Here is an 18371-nt window from a genome sequence, read left to right as displayed (position 1 = left end):
GTCCTGGGAGCCCAGCCTGATTCTAAGGGTCAACCTGCACTGCAATATTTTCACAAAGGTGATTGTTTGGTCCAAGTTAATTTTACACGAGTTCTTCCATACTTTCATGGTTGGATAAGCTTGGATAGGTAACCCAGTGTTTATAGTGTGAGTTATTCTTGATTCATGAACAGGATCCAGTTGATATTGGTCGACCACTGGTTGATCATTAATCTGTACCCCTGCCATCCATTCAACTGAAGAGTGCTAGCCGAGCAGAGGAGGATATCAATAGTCAATACAACTCAATACGCGACAGATCGACCAACAAGCAGGCAAGTTTTTATAAAGCGATTTGCGATGATCGCGAAGTTGGGAAAAATGTCGTTGTTGCTGTTGTAATACTATTCGTTTCGATTCATTCCTCGGGTGTGCCGCAGCTGGGAAAGGGCTACCTTCCAAGGCTTCAAAATACTGTCTGGGAACAATTCCCCAGCTTTGTGCATACCATCCTTAAGCCCATTTTTCTGGGTTGTTTTTCTTTTATGGAAGGCATCGGCATCCTTGGTGAAGCCTGTCTAAATTACGAACGTGTACATTGGGACTCAGTCAGCTTCATTGCACAACAATTTTTTGAAATTTCACTGCATGTACCTATGTACATGTATCCAAGTTCATGTACACAAGGTTAATTAAACCCAGGGCTGTTTAGTAAGTGAAAAGTCATAACTTGTTTTTAGTATAATTACCTTATATAATTTTAGGATTGAGCAAGTCACTAGTATGTTGGCCATTCTCTCAGGAGTTGTAGGATTGTTGTTTTTGCTGTGGATGTTCCATGATTTTATCTGGACGACACCCCCGTCTGCTGAGAGACAGCTTGGCAAACCGGATCAGCCCATTGAGTATAATTTGGTGCACAGCAGTGTAAGTCATGTAGTGAAGTCAATGCCTGGATGGAGGGCACAGTAACAAAAAACCCTTATCCTATTTTAGACCAAATCTGCAATTCTCTACCTTAATTATGATCTGGCCAAAAAATTTATATCCTATTTAAGACCTGACCTTTAAAACAATACCCTGTTTCAGGCCTGCCTTATAATTAGATCCCTGGTTCAGAGTGATGTTAAAGGCATTGTGAACGGCTTTTGTTGATGATCTTATGGATAATGATGAAAAAGTTAGCTTCTTCTAAAAACATACCCAATTCAAGACTAGAGTGCAAAAGCCATCTACCCTATTTGAGAACAAAATGGCCAAAATCGATACCCTATTTCTGACTAAAACGGCTAAAAAACATATTCTTTGGGGTCGCACATAGTTATCTGACCCATATAAGAGAGTACCCACCCCTGAGTCAATGTGAGTTAATGAACTAAGTTTCATGGATGTTTTAGCTGTCAATTAAATAGATTTGTATCACTTTATGGATCTAAGGAGGCTGCACACTACAGGAGCAATGAATTTGTTACTCTTAATCAATACTGATAAATTTGCAAAGAATTTGATCATGTGGTTCCAGAAAAAATATATACCTCCCTTCTCCAAAGGGACCAAAACTAGAATTTCCAGAGTGACAGGGGGGAGGTGGTCAAACTAAACAAAATGGGGTATGGATATTTTCTGGAACAGCACATCAGAAACTTTGGTTGGAGTTGTCACACTTTAAAATAATTACTTCACCTTTCAATAACATGCTGACTCTAAAATTCAAAGCTCAACCGACAAATACTTTTTTTGCTACCGTCAATCAAATGTTTCCCCAGCTTCTGACTACTGCCTAGCACTGTTTTGTTGTCTGAACTGTGCTCAATAATTTGATTACTGAGCGCTCGGCAATAGTCAGAAACTGGGAGGAGCTGCCAAACATTTGATTAACGGTAGCAAAAAACACATATTTCATTTGACAATTGAATTTTAGAGTCTGCGTGTTATTGAAAGGCGCAGTAATGATGTTTTATAAGCCATTAGGTGCATCTGTTTTAGATATTTAGAAAGGGACTTTTAAATACCTAAATGATATGGTAGTCATTGTTTATCCTATCCTTTCTGGTCTTCAGCTGCTCTTAATCCCTATCCTGTTACTTACCTCCAGCACCCTTTCAAGTAAAGCCTCCCTTTTTAAAGTCTATAATTTATAGGAAGCACTCCAATCCCTAGGTAGATCCAGAAATGCTTGAAATTGAGAGCACTTTCTTGCTCTAAAAAAGGTATGGGAAGGGCAAGTAAGGTCAAAAAACAATGTCTAACTTTAGGCCTTAATTTTTGGATATAACAGTAGTGACAAATGCTCTAGGTCCCCACCCAAGATCTGTCTACTGAATATGATAGTTTATCAGCACCAATCTGTACTATAGTACCAGTGTCTATGGCTGCAAAGGACAGCTAACATTCAATGGAAGGGGTGTTTGAACTTTATGGGTGCAGCAAGAGTAGTCTGTTTAGCTCAAATACAAACTTCATGGGTTGGAATTGAACTTCCCAAAATGACAAGGTCAGGAATACTCATCAGCAAATTTACATTAAAAAAGGAGACTAATCTGGGCATGGCCTGAACTTTTTTTTTCACTCCTAAAATATACCATTTTATAGCTAGAAAAGTTACCATGACGATAGTTGTTTATATGATATTATTATATGGCTTTGGCTTGTGGCCGATATAACGTGCACTCTGATTGGCTAAGAGCGAGATCTGAGCGGTCATTATGCAGCGGTAATGCCCACGGGCCGATTACGGATTATGCAAATTAGGAAAAGCCCAGCTCGGAAAATTCAAGCGCATTGAAATGATGAAAGCCAATTAAAAACAGTAAGAGAAGTAAATTTAATTCCGGGTAGCTAAAAGTTTTGGGATTTTTCCTTAACAAAATTTATATAGAAGTTGTTTTTGACTTACTGGTAACCTTGGCAAGCACTAGTGAAAAGCAATCAAAGTTTGCCGAGTGTTGAGTAAAGCTAAAATCGCTAAGTGAAAAACACTATCAGCAGATGTGTCACGTATCCTGAGCAGAAAACGACGAAGAAACTTATAAGTTATCATCTTAGTCACAATAATTACCGAAACATTGAACTCCGTTTCAGTTCTCATCAAATAGATTCCCTCGCTTCAACACAAGCAAGTGAAAGTCAGTTTCCAGGATCATCAGATGTAAACAATCGGGTGGTTTCTGTCGGTAGCAGTGTTTGTGATACCTGCAGGAAGTTTTAGACGCTCACAAGGCTTGAAAAGTTCATTCATAAGTCCCAGAATGAAGAAGGCCAAGATATGTTGTTGAAAGCGAATGCGAAGATCGAGTTATTCTGAAGCATTAGTATCTTCTTTCACCGAAAGACCGTTGGTTTGGACCATTTTGAAGCACTTTCTGTCTTTTCTATATGCGTTGACGTTTCGCCACGAAAGTTGGAAAAACTCCCTCATCAAGTTGTGGCTCCACAATACTAAAATACCTTTTTGAGGGCTGTGACAATCATTTTTCCCGTAAAGAATAGTGAAGTTCACTGACTGTGTAGTTTTGCCCTGGGTTTGAGACGATGAATGAATCGGTAAACGCGCGCATCACCGGATGTAAATTGACGACTTCCGCTCGAATCTTTTTTTTTTTTCTTCAATTCGTGAGCCATATAATAAACAACTTAATAACCTTGACCGTTCGGTTGTTAAGGGAAAATCTCAAACCTCGGCCTACCATATTGACCTCACTGTCGCTCGGTCAATACGGCAAGACCTCAGTTTGAGATTTTCCCGTAATGACCTCACTCTCGGTTATTAAGTAGTTAATAATAATAATATTAATCACTTTATTTAAGTGTCGATGTATTTAGCACTAATGTGCTAATTGGGAACACTGTAAATAAATAAACAAATATTTCAAATATAACATAAACTATTACTCAAGAATCCCAACTGGTGGGAGGCTGACCAGTTGACTATTTACACAACGCGGTCGAGGAGTTGAACTCGGGGCTACCGAGAACAAATCCAGATAGCGGGAGGATGGAGGATTTGAACCAGGGACCTCCAGATTTCAAATCCAGTGCCCTGAACCACTCAGCCGTGCAACCTCCCCACAAATACCGTTACCTGCAATGCAGTATTGTTTGATTTCAGGCGGCCAGTTTGCCAAGCTTCACTGGAAAACCTTTAATCTTTTTGAAATGGCTTGGTAGAACTGTAAGTAAATTTTATTGGTGTCATCATTCCTTTTTTCCAGAAAAACAGCAACTTTTCATTGTAACATGTTAATTATTGTTAGTTTGACCAGTAATAATAAGTGTTTATAATCATCAATTTTGCAGGGTCTTGGAAATACTTTGAAAAGATCATCTGTCAGGTTTGTTCAGTTTGTAGTAATCTCTTATCTTTGAATTTGTTATCACTGCATCCTTTGCGTGAACCACCCATGAATTCAGATGGTACACCAAAATCAGCAATGCTGAATGGCAAGCTATGCACTGTGACTGAACCTAAACAAACAAATGTCAAGCTTGACTGGTGGGAGTTTTGTTTGTTTCAGAAGCATGTGCATTGTTTTGACATTTATTATATGACTGGGAACATTTCTTCATTGTGATTGGCTGAGAGCAGACCAATTTAGCATTAATTCTTAATTTGCACTGTTGGGAGGTGTGGTGGCCTCATGGTTAGTGCGCTTGACTCCACAGTGAGCGGTCCAGGTTTGAGCCCTGGCTGGGGTCATTGTGTTGTGTTCTTGGGCAAGACACTTTACTCTGACAATGCCTCTCTCCACCCAGGTGTATAAATTGGTACTCACAAATTTAATGCTGGGGGTAACCCTGCAATGGACTAGCATCCCATCCAGGGGGGAGGAGAAATACTCCTGGTCACTTCATGCTACTGAAACTGGGATAAGCTTCGGCTCGATGAGCCGCTTGGTTCGTGTGCACTTTGAATTCCCAATTTTCTTAGTTGTATAATAAATGAGTAATCGTATGAAAGCTTGTGCAATATATCAAGGATTTACACTACTCTTGATATTTGAAAACTCTTTCAAACTGCACTCCCCAAAAGGCTCATGCAATTTTGAGAAAATTTTGAAATATCACTCCTACTGTAAATCCTTGATTGCACTGGCATTCACATGATTTCCCAGACTAAACTGGACCGCAGGGTGGATAGTTTTGGAAGCTGCAGAATCTCTGTGATGCGCTTTCAAGCAAGACACCATTGCAGTTTCCCCTTTTGCAGCAGCAGCAACAGCTTATGGAATCCTAGTGGCAAATAGCGTATCCTCTGACAAAATTCTGTGGGGGAGGGGAAGGGGTAACGTGCTGTGGACTAGCGTCACACTCAGGGTGGAGTACCATTGTTCCAGAGAAGTGAGGGGTCTCAGGTCAAAAACCCGGCAAGATCAGATTTGACAAGATTGGACAAGATTTGTTTGCATGATCCGACAAATTAATAGGGAATTTATAATGATTTGGTGGGTGCAGTGGGAATTGACCTTGTCATGTACCCTGCTTTGAAAACGTATCTTGAACCCTGGAGTACCCTTGTACTACTTATACTATGCAAAGCAGAGTTATCAGTGCCAGCAGGAGTGAGTCACAAGGCTTCTCCATTCCATGAGATCCAGGGACTGCTTTTCAACCTTTCTTCCTCAAGTGTTTAAGTTTTCTTGCCATATTCTAACTGTGTTAATATTATAGGAAGGTAGGATTGGACTTGTTGAGGAAAATCAAAATCCCAGATGCACCAACGCTATTTCCACTACCCAAGACATCTCCTCAGACCAAAAGCCACACTGTACCTGTTGACTTTGACAAATTGATTGAGGAAAGGTAAAAACACATTCGAATGTATTACATTATGCTTAATTGTGTTAATATTACAGATTATCACCATCGTGTAAATGGTAACTACATGTAATGCTCTGACCTCTCATTTTTAACTAGCTACAATATTTTTTTTTCCATTTTAATCACACAGCAGTAATAAATCACAGGAATCGTCCTTCAAGTTTGTGACCATTCCAGACCTGGTGAGGGAGTATAGGTAAGTACATGTAAACGTACTAATCTACACTATAGAGATCTCTAAGTTCTTTGTTGGCTTGAGACAAAACCACACTGCCTGTGATGAGAAGATGCCCATTTGACAACAAAACTAAGCTAAGGGGACAGTTTTAATTTGTCTGCCTTGCATGGTACAGTACCAAATTCTCTTTTAGCAATGACAGATGCAACCTTGTTCTCAGGTTTTCTCTTTTGCCTGCCCCCCTCCCCACTGCCACCCCCAGTGCACACTAGGGGGTGGGAAGTAGGGAGACCCTGGGAATGAGTTTGTGACATATTTTGTCCAATTCATTAAAAAACTGTAGATCTGGGACATTGTTCAGGTCGCTGAGATATAAAATATGAACAACTCCTTCTTCAGAGTGGTGTTTTTGTAGATGTTAGTAATTACTTACTGGTTGTCTGATCAATGTAGGTCCCACTCTGTCACTCCAATGCAGATAGCAGAAAGAGTGATTGACTTCATAAGGGACACTGAAAAACAGAGTCCCATGTTAAGAGCCATTGTCCAGCATGACAGAGATGAAATTTTAAAGGTATATGATTGTGTACTTACTGGTTACAGTGGAACCCCTTTAATTCGGTCCCCAACAGGCCTAGAAAATGTGGCTGTAGTAATGGGGTGGCCGTATTAAAGGAGTTCATGACTGAGCTTTTGTTCAGACCAGAATAAAGTGGCTGTAATAATGACGGGGCCATATCAATGGGGTCAGGCCTCAGGAGTCCCCATAGGCCTGAAGAGGATATGTAGTAGACCAGTATATTAACAGGGTGGCCGTAAGGCAAGATCCTACTGTTCTATGAAACAAATATCTTGGACCGTTTACCAGACTTTTCAGATGTGTATTGTTTTAGGTACATTAATTCATGCATAAGTCAATATTAGTAGTCCATTATTACTTTTCCTTTACCAACTGGCCTTCCATGTTGATTTTCTTTTTAGATGGCAGCAGCATCTACTAAGCGGTATGCAGAAGGTAATCCTTTGTCTGTTATGGATGGGATTCCTGTGGCTGTGAAAGAGGAGTTTCATGTGGTAAGATGTATTATTGTTAAAAGTAACTTTGATTTATCATAGTTGCTCACAAAAAATATTGTAGCTAAGACAAATTCAGTCTGCAGGCATTTGTCAGAGAGTAAAACAATGAATTGTGGGGATGGATTTTGACAAAGAGACAAGAGGATGTGTGCAGTTTGCTTGAAATGCTGTCTAACTTGTTCCCAGCTCTCAAATTATGGCCGAATGGGAAGAAAGATAGTATACCAATAGGAATTATTATTAAAATAACTGAAACACTAAGTGTGCTCTCATTGGTCGATAGGTGTGTTTACATGAGAGTATACTGTAAACATGATTGTCAAGTTTTAGACCGATGTGTTTATTCTAAACAAGGCTGTGGTCTAAGAAAACTTACAAGGAGCCCAAAGGTTCCTAGCCATGAAATCCTGGCTGCCCAGCACTTATTAATAAGTTTATATGAAAAAAGTAAGTTTTTCCAGTCGCCCAAAGGCAAAAGTAAGTTGTCTGTGCACCAGGCACTTCTAGAGCACAGCCCTGTTCTTAAGAAATATTTCATAAAAGCAATATAATACTTTTTTGTGTGTGTTTACATATAGCCTCATCTAAACACTTAGGTTGTTGGGAGAATTCTCAAAAGTTATGCAAACCCTCAACTGTGTCTCTGGTTTGCATAACTGTCTCAAATTCTCTGAACCCCCCTCTTGTTTAGATGAGGCTTTGTAAACCGCGAAAAAGTGCTCCATTAAGCATTATTTTACCATTCCAAATCATTCCAAGAGCCAAGCAGTGGTCAATATGCTAAGTTTGAGTTGCCATGGTATTCTTAAGGTGCCATATTATGCTCGTTGTGGTACTACATTCATGGGCAATACGCCATCAACAAAGGATGCTGGTATCGTGAAAAAGTTGAGAGATGGAGGAGCTATAATCATTGGGCTGACTAACATGCATGAATTGGGAATTGGTACCACAGGAAATAATCCAAACAGGTAGTAACATTTTTCAGTGCTGGTTAATGAGTGCAAGTAATTGTATGAATAAAATTGTCATTAAGGATTCACACTACTCGTGATTTCTAAAACTCTCTCTCAATTACACGGGTGCAATTCAAGAATTTTCAAATATTGCAAATAGAATAAATATGTAACTTCTTGAGCGTTCATATGATTACTTGTTTATCATACGACTGAGAATGTTAAGAACGTGTGCGCATTAATTTGCTCTGCAAATTAAAGATTTACGATAAATTGGTCTGCTGCTTTCAGCCAATCAGAATGCAGTTATGATCTCAGTCATGTAATAAATTTAATAACAATGTCATGTCAAAGCCTAGTTTATCAAGAAACCATGTCTTATAAATAACTCCAGTTTACAGACCATGAACAGATTAGGGGTTTTGTTACTTCTCCTAGACAGGGTGCTAATCTACGATCAAAAGATTAAATATCAAAACAATGCTTAAAAACAAAAGTTACCTGTCAAGCCAGAGCAAGGAGATATTCAATTAAAAAAAAAGTTACTTACCACTTGAATGTACTAGTGAATCTTGGAAGTTTGCAAGAGATTCCTAGGCTTATTTCTTGTAACTTCCTGGATTAAAAACCTAGAAGTGTTTTACAGTTTAACCTCCAATAACAGCCCCCTCTCTACAATGGTCACCTCCCTTCAATGGTCATCTTCTTTGGTCCCGGCAAATGGTCCATACATTCACTCTTATTTTAACCTGTCTACAACGGCCTCCTCTCCACAACAGCAGCAGTCACTAAAGCGGCTCCAACTGCCAAAAAACTCTTAGCAATGGCCAATTAATAAACAACTGACAAACAGTGTAATTACAAAACCCCATTTTTAGTGTTAAAGGTAAATGAAATCAATGGTCTCTGTTTCTGTTTGGTTGCTGTTTTATTGATATATCTTAATTGCGTTCTGTATTTATATGCTACAATAAGCATTTTTTAAAACAAAAGTGTCTCAATCCCCTCCAAAATAGGTGTCATATTCCCCCCTACCTCCCTATAACAGCCACCCCTCTACAACGTCCACTTTCCTCTGTCCCCAAGGTGGCCATATTTGTGGAGAGGTTCGATTGTATCTAAAGCAAATACAATCATAGTTTTTACTTTCATCCTTGTCTGAACAGACTTCATGGAACTCCAAGAAATCCTTACAATGTGAATTATTACACTGGAGGAAGTTCAAGTGGGTCTGCTGTTGCAGTAGCTGCAGGTATACCAGTGTAATCAAGTAATGTTTTATTAAGTGAAGCAAACTCTTTGCTTGAGGAATCACAGCAAAGTTTACTCTGGGGGCAGTGACTCTGGCTGGAAAGTCACTCCCTTTGCAGGTAGGGTAACCCTTTTGGAGAGAAACACTTTTTTCCTTGTCTTTGCTTTGGATATGTAAGGCTCAAAGTCACCTACCTGGGACAAGTTAGGACTCACAAAACCTGCACATAATTGTGAAGGCAAATTCTTCACTTGGTTAGCATGGGCCAATTTTTTTTGAAAGCCATCTAGTGGGAGAAGCTGAAGCTAACCTTCTAACCAGGGATAACCTCTCTCCTTGTACCAGGTACTACTTTATGGCATGCTATTTTTCTCACCTGTCTTATGCTTTAAAAATGTGAAGAAATTAAGATGTTGTTATTAACTAGCAATACTTGCATGCTGGGGTTACAATGCATGCAGATGGGTATATGTCGCTGTAGCCATTTGCATGCATTGTGGACCCATGACACTCGGTAGGTAACTGTTGCTGTTGTTTTTTCTAGGCTTGTGCCCAGTTGCATTGGGCACAGATGGAGGAGGTTCTGTCCGTATTCCTGCTGCAGTATGTGGAGTAGTAGGGATAAAAGGTATGTATGTCCTGCCACTAGCATACCATAGTTAATTTGTGATATATTTTAATATTAATCTCAGTGTGTCATATAGAACCTAAGACAGTTGAATGGCCCCACTGCATTAGGTCATGGCAGTACGGACTGAGTGCAGCGAGGTCCATTCAAAATGAACAAGGGCCAATATTCCCCAGTGTGGCTTGAGCAAGCCAGGTTTAAGTAGGTAGTTTGTTATATGGCCATGCTTGCTTGCTTTGAATCTGCTAGCTACGGAAAACAAACAAAAAACACACAGCTTATGACTGAGACCGTCTGGCAAAATCCCGACCAAGAAAGAACCAATCAGTACGCTCAGATTTACCTCAAGACTACCTTGCCACATGGTAATCCTTGCAATTTTCATGTACAATAATTATTACTAATCAGTTGTGTCCCCATGTTGCATCACAAATTTATCGATGACCCTGTACGCTACCAAATTCTGTTTTAACTACCTTATCTGCACTTCCTTGATTTAGCATCCTGTGGCCGCATAAGTACAAGTGGCGAGGTACCTCTAGCTCATACTGTCAGTTATGCTGGTAAGTCCTGATGTAAACATGTAAAATCCGGCTTATATAGCTTTAATGTTTGTTAGACCATCATGATTGTACCTCTAAGGCCCATTATACCTCGTGAGAGTATCAAAATACGAAACATCGACTTTCAAGAGTTTTCTAAATATCTAAAGATTATCACATGAAAGTACTGCTCAATAGCTTTCTTTTGAATGGTCACACGCCACGGTTCAATCTACAGTCTTAAACGTTAGAATCACCATGTGTACGATAGTGAACAGTGCCACATGAAATCACTGTGGTGTTCCGATTTTTATGAATTAAGTAGTTTAATTGAAACTTACTCCATACCGTATTTCACAGGGCCCCTTTGTGCGACTGTTAGAGATGCCGCCCTGGTATACGGTAAGTAATCACAAGCCCCTTCGAGTCTTCCCAGTATTCAGCTGAAACTGTGATCTGTCAGCGTTCAAGATTTTAAACTGTAAAATCGACGTTTCGTATCTTCGAAGACGGAAACTGTCGCGCCATTCAGTTAAGCCTTCTTGACAGTGACGTGGCAAGTTGTGTCGGACATGTCAGAAACTTTTTAATCCATTCTAATTTTTGACGTAGAGTAAGCTTATACCTGTAATTCAATGTAAGTTTAATTATTATTTATAAACTCGTTTATTCGCCTGCTTCCCTTTCTTGCAGCATACCTGTCAGGAGAAGACGAAGAGGACCCAAAGAGTAAGTCTATGTGGTAGAATAGTTTCTCTATCACGATAGTAAAAATAAAAAAGTCACATCGACAAGGATAGCAACGTTACAAAACTCAAGAGCATGACACCCCCTGCCTCCGTGCGCGGAAAAACACGAGTAATTCATGGCGCGAGTAGTCTCAGCTCTACTCCTAATTGGTTGAAAATAATACATTTCTCCTCGGATTGGTTTCGGCACGCTTGCACGAGTTTTTCATCCAATCACAGAGCTTAGTAAACAGAGCTGCTGGGAAGCTGTGGAAACTGTAAGTTCCAGATCACGTGAAGTTTTGCCAGGAGAAGAATCACGTCTTTTTCAAATACTTTGCGTGCGAAGGAAGCTGAATCTACTCAAGACACGCATGAACTTCAACGGTATTCTTACAATGGCATACCAAGACATACACTGACTTCAACAAATAATTCGACGTGCATATTGTTAGACCTCTTCTCTCGCTCGTTGACAAAATTTTTAAAACGTTATTTTGGATACTTTGTATAGATCTGTATTAAACTATTGCATGTCTAAACTAAATCACAAACTAAAGAAAACGCAATGAAACAAATAAACAGTGAAATTAATTCGGGTAATGTTTAGTAGTTTGTCGAGGAAAAAAGTCAAATTTGTTCAATGTTTCTCCACATGTCTAACGTTAATAATCTCTGATAGCGCTCGGGCAACCAGAAGTGACTCTGGAAGGATTTGAAAACATCTCATCTCTTGAGGGAGTTACACTTGGAGTAGACTGGAAGTACTTTAAGGTATCAATTGTTGTTTATTTCTGAACTGAACCTGTATAGAGCTAAGCGAACTCCATCGGGGACTCGACCGGAATTGCTTGTTTGTCGCTGATCTGTGTGTAACTTGATTTTATTAGTCGGTTGGACCTTTAGCTAAATGAGACTTACATCTTGGTCTGTTGGCGGACAAATTCACGTGAACATTGTGGGTCTCATGCCCCGTCCACACTACATCGGAGAAATTTGAAAACGGCGTTTTCTCTCTGAAAACGCATGAAATCTTTTCCATCCACACTGCGCCAGAGAAATTTGAAAATGCAGCAATCACCGGTCATTTTGGATTTGTGTTTGAGGAAAAGTCGGGCAGGGAGGGAAATCGCATGATTATCGTAACGTAATCGTTTTTGAAAAGCTTCGTTTCCAAAATGTTTTCCGTCCACGTTAAGACGCAAAGCCGGCGTTTCCAAAATCCTCCGGTTTGAAGAGCGTTTTCGAAAAGCTCCGTATTTGTGACGGATTAGAGTGGACGGTAGGGTTGAAATAAATCTACGTTTCTCCGACGTAGTGTGGACAGGGCCTCAAATGATAATTGCAGAACCGAAAAGCGAACTTTGTGTTATAATCGAAACAGAGTGTGTTTTTTTTTTTTTTTTTTTTTTTGGTTTCATTAGTTTTACCATAACTTTTTTGTGTGTGGTTGTTTAACATAGGGCAAAAAAAGTGTCTGATAAAAGTTCGTTGTTGAAACGTTCACTGTAAAAGGTTAATGATTAAAACAAAAGTTGTAAGGTTTTGACAGAAAACCGCTCTGCTAATTTTAATTATGTTATTTCTTAGGACTGCGATGCAGAGGTTTACAAACAGTGCGAAAAAGGTAATGTACTGTCAACTCGTATACATCATCCTAAATCCGTCTGGTAGCCTCCATTTGACTTTAAACTAAATATGCCCGGATATTTGTCCTTGGATATTATTTGTTCCTCAAAGCTCACAGTTTTCCTCGAGCTTCGCTCCACAAAACTGTTCGCTTCTCGGAAAAGCAAATGTCCGCGGACAAGAACTGGAGCATATTTGCGCGCCAAAAGGAAGCTTTTGTTTATATACATGTGAGGCGCGGTGGCCTCATTGTTTCTTCGTTGAACTCGGAGTCTTGAAATATGAGTTCAAGCCCTGGACATGCCTGTTGTGTTGCGCCTTTTCGCAAGACAGTTTCCTCTCACAGTGCCTCTCCACCTTACCAACTTATAAATGGGTTCCAGGACAAAGTGTCAGCGATGTTATCTGGACAAATGATAACAGGTAGCTTGCGAAAGGGGCCGATAATGGTACTAGCTCTAGAATAATATGGATACTGGAGCTTGATATGACAACAGGATTGTGGTAAGCTTGTGGCGCTCCTTACCACTTGTAGCCACTTGTTTTGAGCATTCCCTTATGCTTGTGTAAGTTTTTAGCTTCCTACGTTTATTGCTTGCCGATACGTCACTGATACAACTGCATTCTCTTCCCATCAGCTGTTGAGTATTTGAAAGATAAAGGAGCTTTGGTTGTCTCGATTCAGATTCCAGAGTTGCAGGTTAGCATTTGAATTACTTGTACTTTATCTAAGTTCCCTAAAGAGACGCAAGATCTGACACTTCAATCCATTCCTTTTCCATTTCTTCTTGTTTCCTCCTAAATGACGGCAACCGGCAGTTAAGATCTGGGCACCAGAATGGGTCCTTTTCTAGTTTCGATTTTTCATATTTTTACAATACTCTACTAGCAAGTATGAACATCCGAAAAGTCAGTATTTTCTAAATTGGATTCAAGATTTGCTAAAGGGAACGACAGCCGGCTAGGTTCCCAGAAGGCACATAGAAATATGTTTTTATACAGTACGTGCGACCTTTTATCCTCATCCATCGGATAGTAATTGATTACCCATGTTTGTTTTCAGGAAACTCTTTCTGCTCACGCAATCACCATACTTTCCGAAATGGCGACTGGAATGGAGGAAGAATTTCATAAATACTACAATGAAATGGTATTTTATCAGATTGCAATGATAACAACATAATGTCAAGTGCTGTCGTGTATTCAGTTTAACCGTCTGGTCAAATTGACATCATGATCCCTGTAGACAGTGACACTGTCAACATAAGAAATACTACATGAGAAGAATTAACGGCTAAACTTCTCGATCCGGAATTTGTCATTCTACCAATTAGGCTACCTCCCAGAAGTCGAAAATAGAAGTAGGAATGAGAATAATGAACTTACAGAAAGTAATACCTGTATTTCTATTTGAATGCTGATTTACAGAACGCCGAATCTACCTCTAATTTGGCCGTTGGAAGAATGTTGAACGCCCGTGACTACTTCCAGGTGAGACTTGTCTGTCTGTCTGTCTATTTGTCTGTCTGTGTGTTTCTCTGTCTGTCTGTCTGTCCGTCCGTCTATCTCTCCGCCTGCTTGGTAGCATATCTTTCTGTCGCGTTTATCTTTCTGTCTGTCTGCATGCCTTTCAACCAGCTTAACTCAATCAGTTGCCTGCCTTGATCGGCTGCCTGACTGTCTTTCTGTCTGCGCGTAATTCTGCCTGTCTGCCTGCCTGCCTACCTACCTACCTCTTTGCGTGAGGTCAATGACTAAACCTCGGACAATCAGATACCTGCCTAGATCGGCTTCCTGGCGGTCTTTCTATCTGTAGGTCGGTCTGCCTGTCTTTGTCTCTGTGTGCCTGCCTGGCTGTCTGTCTGTTTGCGTGTGGTCAATTACTAGTTCTAAACTCCGGACGCAAAACATGCTGGACAGGAGATCACAGGATGATCTCGAGGATAGATATTTACTGTCGTTTTTCCTTCATCTTCACCTGTCTCTCTCAGTTACTTAATTAACGACGAGCAGTTATTTGTTCACGTTGATATCTAAACAGTGTTATCTAAGCAACTACTGAGCGGTGTCTATGATGTCAATATAACTGATTCAGTCCACACTCTTGTTTCACAATAGGCTATGAAGCAGCGCACGCGTGCTATGGGATTTTTGAAAGCAATTTTTGAAGAGGAGAGAGTGGATTGTATTTTAACACCAGGTGATGTGATGTAAACATGTTTAATTTCTTGAACGCTTGTTTTCATCAAGCTTTTTAAACTATCTCCAGTCCATACCAATCGATTAAACCTACCACCATGGACAAACTATGTTTGAAAATGCCAAACACGTGAAATCATAACCGTAATACCTTAAAAAAATAAGTGTCTGCTCCCCATTCCCCCTTACAATGTTGGAAAATGGTATATGTTTGGTGATGTTTTGTCAACATTGCACAGGGGTGGGGAGGGGAGGGGCAAAATGCGTATAAAGTGAATTTTTCCGACCCTTGTGACCAAACTTGTAGTTTCAACAGTTGCCGGTCAGTAAAGGGCCTCTTTACAGGAGCCCAGGGTGATCTTTAGTCCGGGTTGAATCACCACAGAGAGTGCTAAAAATAAACACTTTACACGAACCGGGGTTGACGGCAGTCTGCAATTCGCAGTTATCTAGATCTATTCAGTGTGCCTGTCGATATGAATACTTGCCCCTGCTGAATATGTTACGAATGTCTTCAGTTCCAAATAGAAATACGAAAAATTAGCCGTAGTGCTTCACGTTCTCCAAAAAACCTTGGAAATTGGTTATTAAACCGATTGTTTGGCGAAGTTCTCGTTACCGTTGCCGTCGGGTTTTGCGTTAGGTCCCTAGAGTACTGATGCAAAATGGCCGTCTTCATCTAGGAAGACGAATAACACGGCCGTCAAATGTTTTAGAAATTGTGTAGGTTTTAAGAACTTTCAAGTCAATACTTCTACAAACCAACTTAACACTGCTTTTAAATCACTTTCAGTTATTTTGGTTGACCGACAGTCACAAGAACTTGTTTTTAGAAGAGCGATTTACTGCTGCAAGTATTCTCAACAGCTAATCTCATTCACTGTCTTTTTCAACATTAAGTATCCCCTCTGGTTGGTGCTTTTACTTAAAAAAAAGCTTTCAAAGTGTCAGCTCTTCGCAAGTCGACGACTTTTTGAAGCAGAGTCTTCTTGAAAAGTTAGTTCGTGGCGTTTTAGATAGAATCAACTTCAAGTTTTAAATCTTCCTTGGTCTGTATTTAAAATGACAAGATGTTAGGTGGCTTCACGAAGGCAGGTCAACATTGTCTTTATAAACTCATCGGCTGATCAGTAGAGACAAAGACAGGGACTCCCTCAAGACATCTTTCTGTTCAGAGGGAACCAGTAGTTGACTGTGTGACATGTTTTTCTTTCCACCGTAGGACTTGGCATAAAAGTACCTGAGATTCCCGAGGGTGCTCTTGAATATGGCGAAGGAAATTTGCTGAAGACAACGCAGCTAATGAGGTGAGATGATTGGAGCAGACGGTCCGTGAAAAGCGCGGGATAAGTCCCGTACTACCGACTGGTGATTGATTTGGGCTCTGCACTTGATTGGCTGTTTGAAAAATGGCACTGTGCTGATTGGTTGGAGTCACCTGTAAGCAATCCTCTTCAATATTCAAAAGCTTTATAAGAACAGGGCAAACAAACTTATAGGACACGGTCTATTCGACAGCTAAGAAACAATCTCAACAAAAGTTTTAAGTAGGAAATTGGAAATTGTAGAAAGCCTCGAAGGAGGTTCTGATTTTCTTGAAATTCCAGAATTACTCTAATGCCTCATTCTAAAGAAAAGGTTTGGCAATTCCTGCTTGTCAGCCCCTTGTACTTATATTATTATTCAAAAAGCGATTTCACTAATATTTGAGAAAATTACTGAAGAGAGTACTGTATCGCATACTACGAGTGAATAAAAATGCCGATGTTTAACCACTAAATTCAACCTAAATTGGAGCACTCTGTTTAAACCAAGGAGGCAGGCCGTGAGCCACAATATTCCGCTGGTTTAGTGTTTGGAATGCAGAATTTTTTGGTCCAATGGACAGCGCGCTGGAAAGGCTCACAAGCCAACCGGAATAGGCTCGAGTAGCGCACTCGATTCCTGCTTTTAAACTTGGTAAAGGTAAATCTGCATACGAGCCAAGAGGCCCATCAGGCCGGAGCTTATCCCGGTTTCTGTAGCATGAAGCGACTAGGACTATTGCTACTCCCCCCGGATGGGATGCTAGTCCATCGCAGGGTTACCCCCAGCATTAAGTTCGCCGGTACCCATTTATATACCTGAGTGGAGAGAGGCACTGTTAGGGTAAAGTGTTTTGCGCAAGAAAACAGCACAATGTCCCCGGCAAGGTTTCGAACCCGGACCATTTGATCCAGAGATGAGTGCACTAACCATGAGACAACCGTTGTTTATTTCAGGTACATGGGAATCGGCAATTTCACAGGAGTACCTGGTATGACTCTGCCAGTTGGCTATGACGAGGAAGGTCTTCCCATTGCCTTACAGATTATGAGTTCTTGGTGGAACGAGCATATTATGCTACGTGTTGCACACACGGCCGAAGGCTTTGTGTCTAAAAAGAAACCTCAAGTGCACTATAACTTGTTGGGATAAACAACGCAACAAACTGGGAACTGTTTTCTTGTCTCTCGTACACCAGCATAGCGTGCATACACGGAAATTGTCTCAATCGATGTCTCAATCTTACGTTCAGTGTGTGTCTCCATTGATCTTCAAAATATCAACTCAAAACTGGCCGGGATGTAGGGATAAAGGGATGAAGGGCATCACTATGAATAAATGATTCGATCAACAGGGAGATTAGATTGAGGTAAATAAAGGACGTTCGCGCCCAAGATGTTCCCACGTAGAGATTTTTTAAAACATGCCACGCAGTAAGGTAAAGACCAACATTGCCAAAAAGTAAACCAAAATAGGGACTGGAGTTATTGTGCTCGTTTTTGAAATAAGCCGGGCGCATTGAAGACCATGCGGTTTACAAAGCTTTGATATTTAAGACGATCTTAGCATAGGACTATTAGCAATAAAAGAAGCTACATAGTTGAAATTTAGATCAGGTCATTAAAAACATACCTTAAGTGGTTTTTTATGTATAACCATTTACCATCATGTACTTTCAAGATCTTTATAAATGTGTTTGTTTTTTGCATGTCAAGGCGAATTCTAAGGAAATCTTTGAAGAAATATACTTTCCATATTTTTCAGAAAATGCTGGCAGATTTTAGGCTAATTATCTCGCAAGAATGCGTGGCTACCCCCAGTTTTCTTTTTGGATTCCAATAACCCTTACTAAGATCAGCTTTTTCCACATGGTCCTAATCTGGCGAAAATAGCCTTGTATGTAGTAGGCAACGTCCTTAATCTGGCCCAGAACGCAAAAGCCTGAGCTGCATTGTGCTGGCCTCTGCGGGGGATCCCGCGCGTAGTGTTTGTCATGAATTTTCGCGCGCAAGTGACAACCAATCAGAGATAAGACACGGATTTCTATACACTACGTCATCAAAAGGGAATTTTTGGGTGCA

General features: G+C 40.3%; 1 protein-coding gene across 1 annotated transcript; it reads left to right on the top strand.

Annotated features, from left to right (window-relative positions):
* The first annotated feature begins 2 nt into the window (after window positions 1-2).
* On the top strand, window positions 3-18058 carry LOC145481039 (uncharacterized). Its single transcript, XM_081459424.1, has 23 exons — window positions 3-58; window positions 174-314; window positions 744-906; window positions 4088-4150; window positions 4276-4310; window positions 5647-5778; window positions 5927-5992; window positions 6428-6548; window positions 6956-7048; window positions 7862-8022; window positions 9174-9259; window positions 9804-9887; window positions 10388-10450; window positions 10790-10831; window positions 11123-11158; window positions 11840-11931; window positions 12748-12784; window positions 13425-13486; window positions 13850-13936; window positions 14215-14277; window positions 14905-14986; window positions 16208-16292; window positions 17247-18058. The coding sequence occupies exons 3-23, from the start codon at window positions 763-765 to the stop codon at window positions 17440-17442; spliced, it is 1830 nt and encodes a 609-aa protein (XP_081315550.1). The 5' UTR covers window positions 3-58; window positions 174-314; window positions 744-762; the 3' UTR covers window positions 17443-18058.
* The last annotated feature ends 313 nt before the right edge of the window (window positions 18059-18371 follow it).

Source organism: Orbicella franksi, chromosome 3, assembly GCF_964199315.1.
Source record: "Orbicella franksi chromosome 3, jaOrbFran1.1, whole genome shotgun sequence".
Classification (NCBI taxonomy): Eukaryota; Metazoa; Cnidaria; class Anthozoa; order Scleractinia; family Merulinidae; genus Orbicella; species Orbicella franksi.
The sequence above is the reverse complement of the archived record's forward strand: the minus strand, read 5'-3'. Positions and strand labels throughout refer to the sequence as shown.

Bases quoted from the DNA above. Each gene is read 5' to 3' on its own strand.
- LOC145481039 (XM_081459424.1), top strand. From the start codon at position 763: ATGTTGGCCATTCTCTCAGGAGTTGTAGGATTGTTGTTTTTGCTGTGG. The intron at 4,151-4,275 runs GTAAGTAAATTT...TCAATTTTGCAG, and splicing joins TGAAATGGCTTGGTAGAACT to GGTCTTGGAAATACTTTGAA. The intron at 7,049-7,861 runs GTAAGATGTATT...GGTATTCTTAAG, and splicing joins TGAAAGAGGAGTTTCATGTG to GTGCCATATTATGCTCGTTG.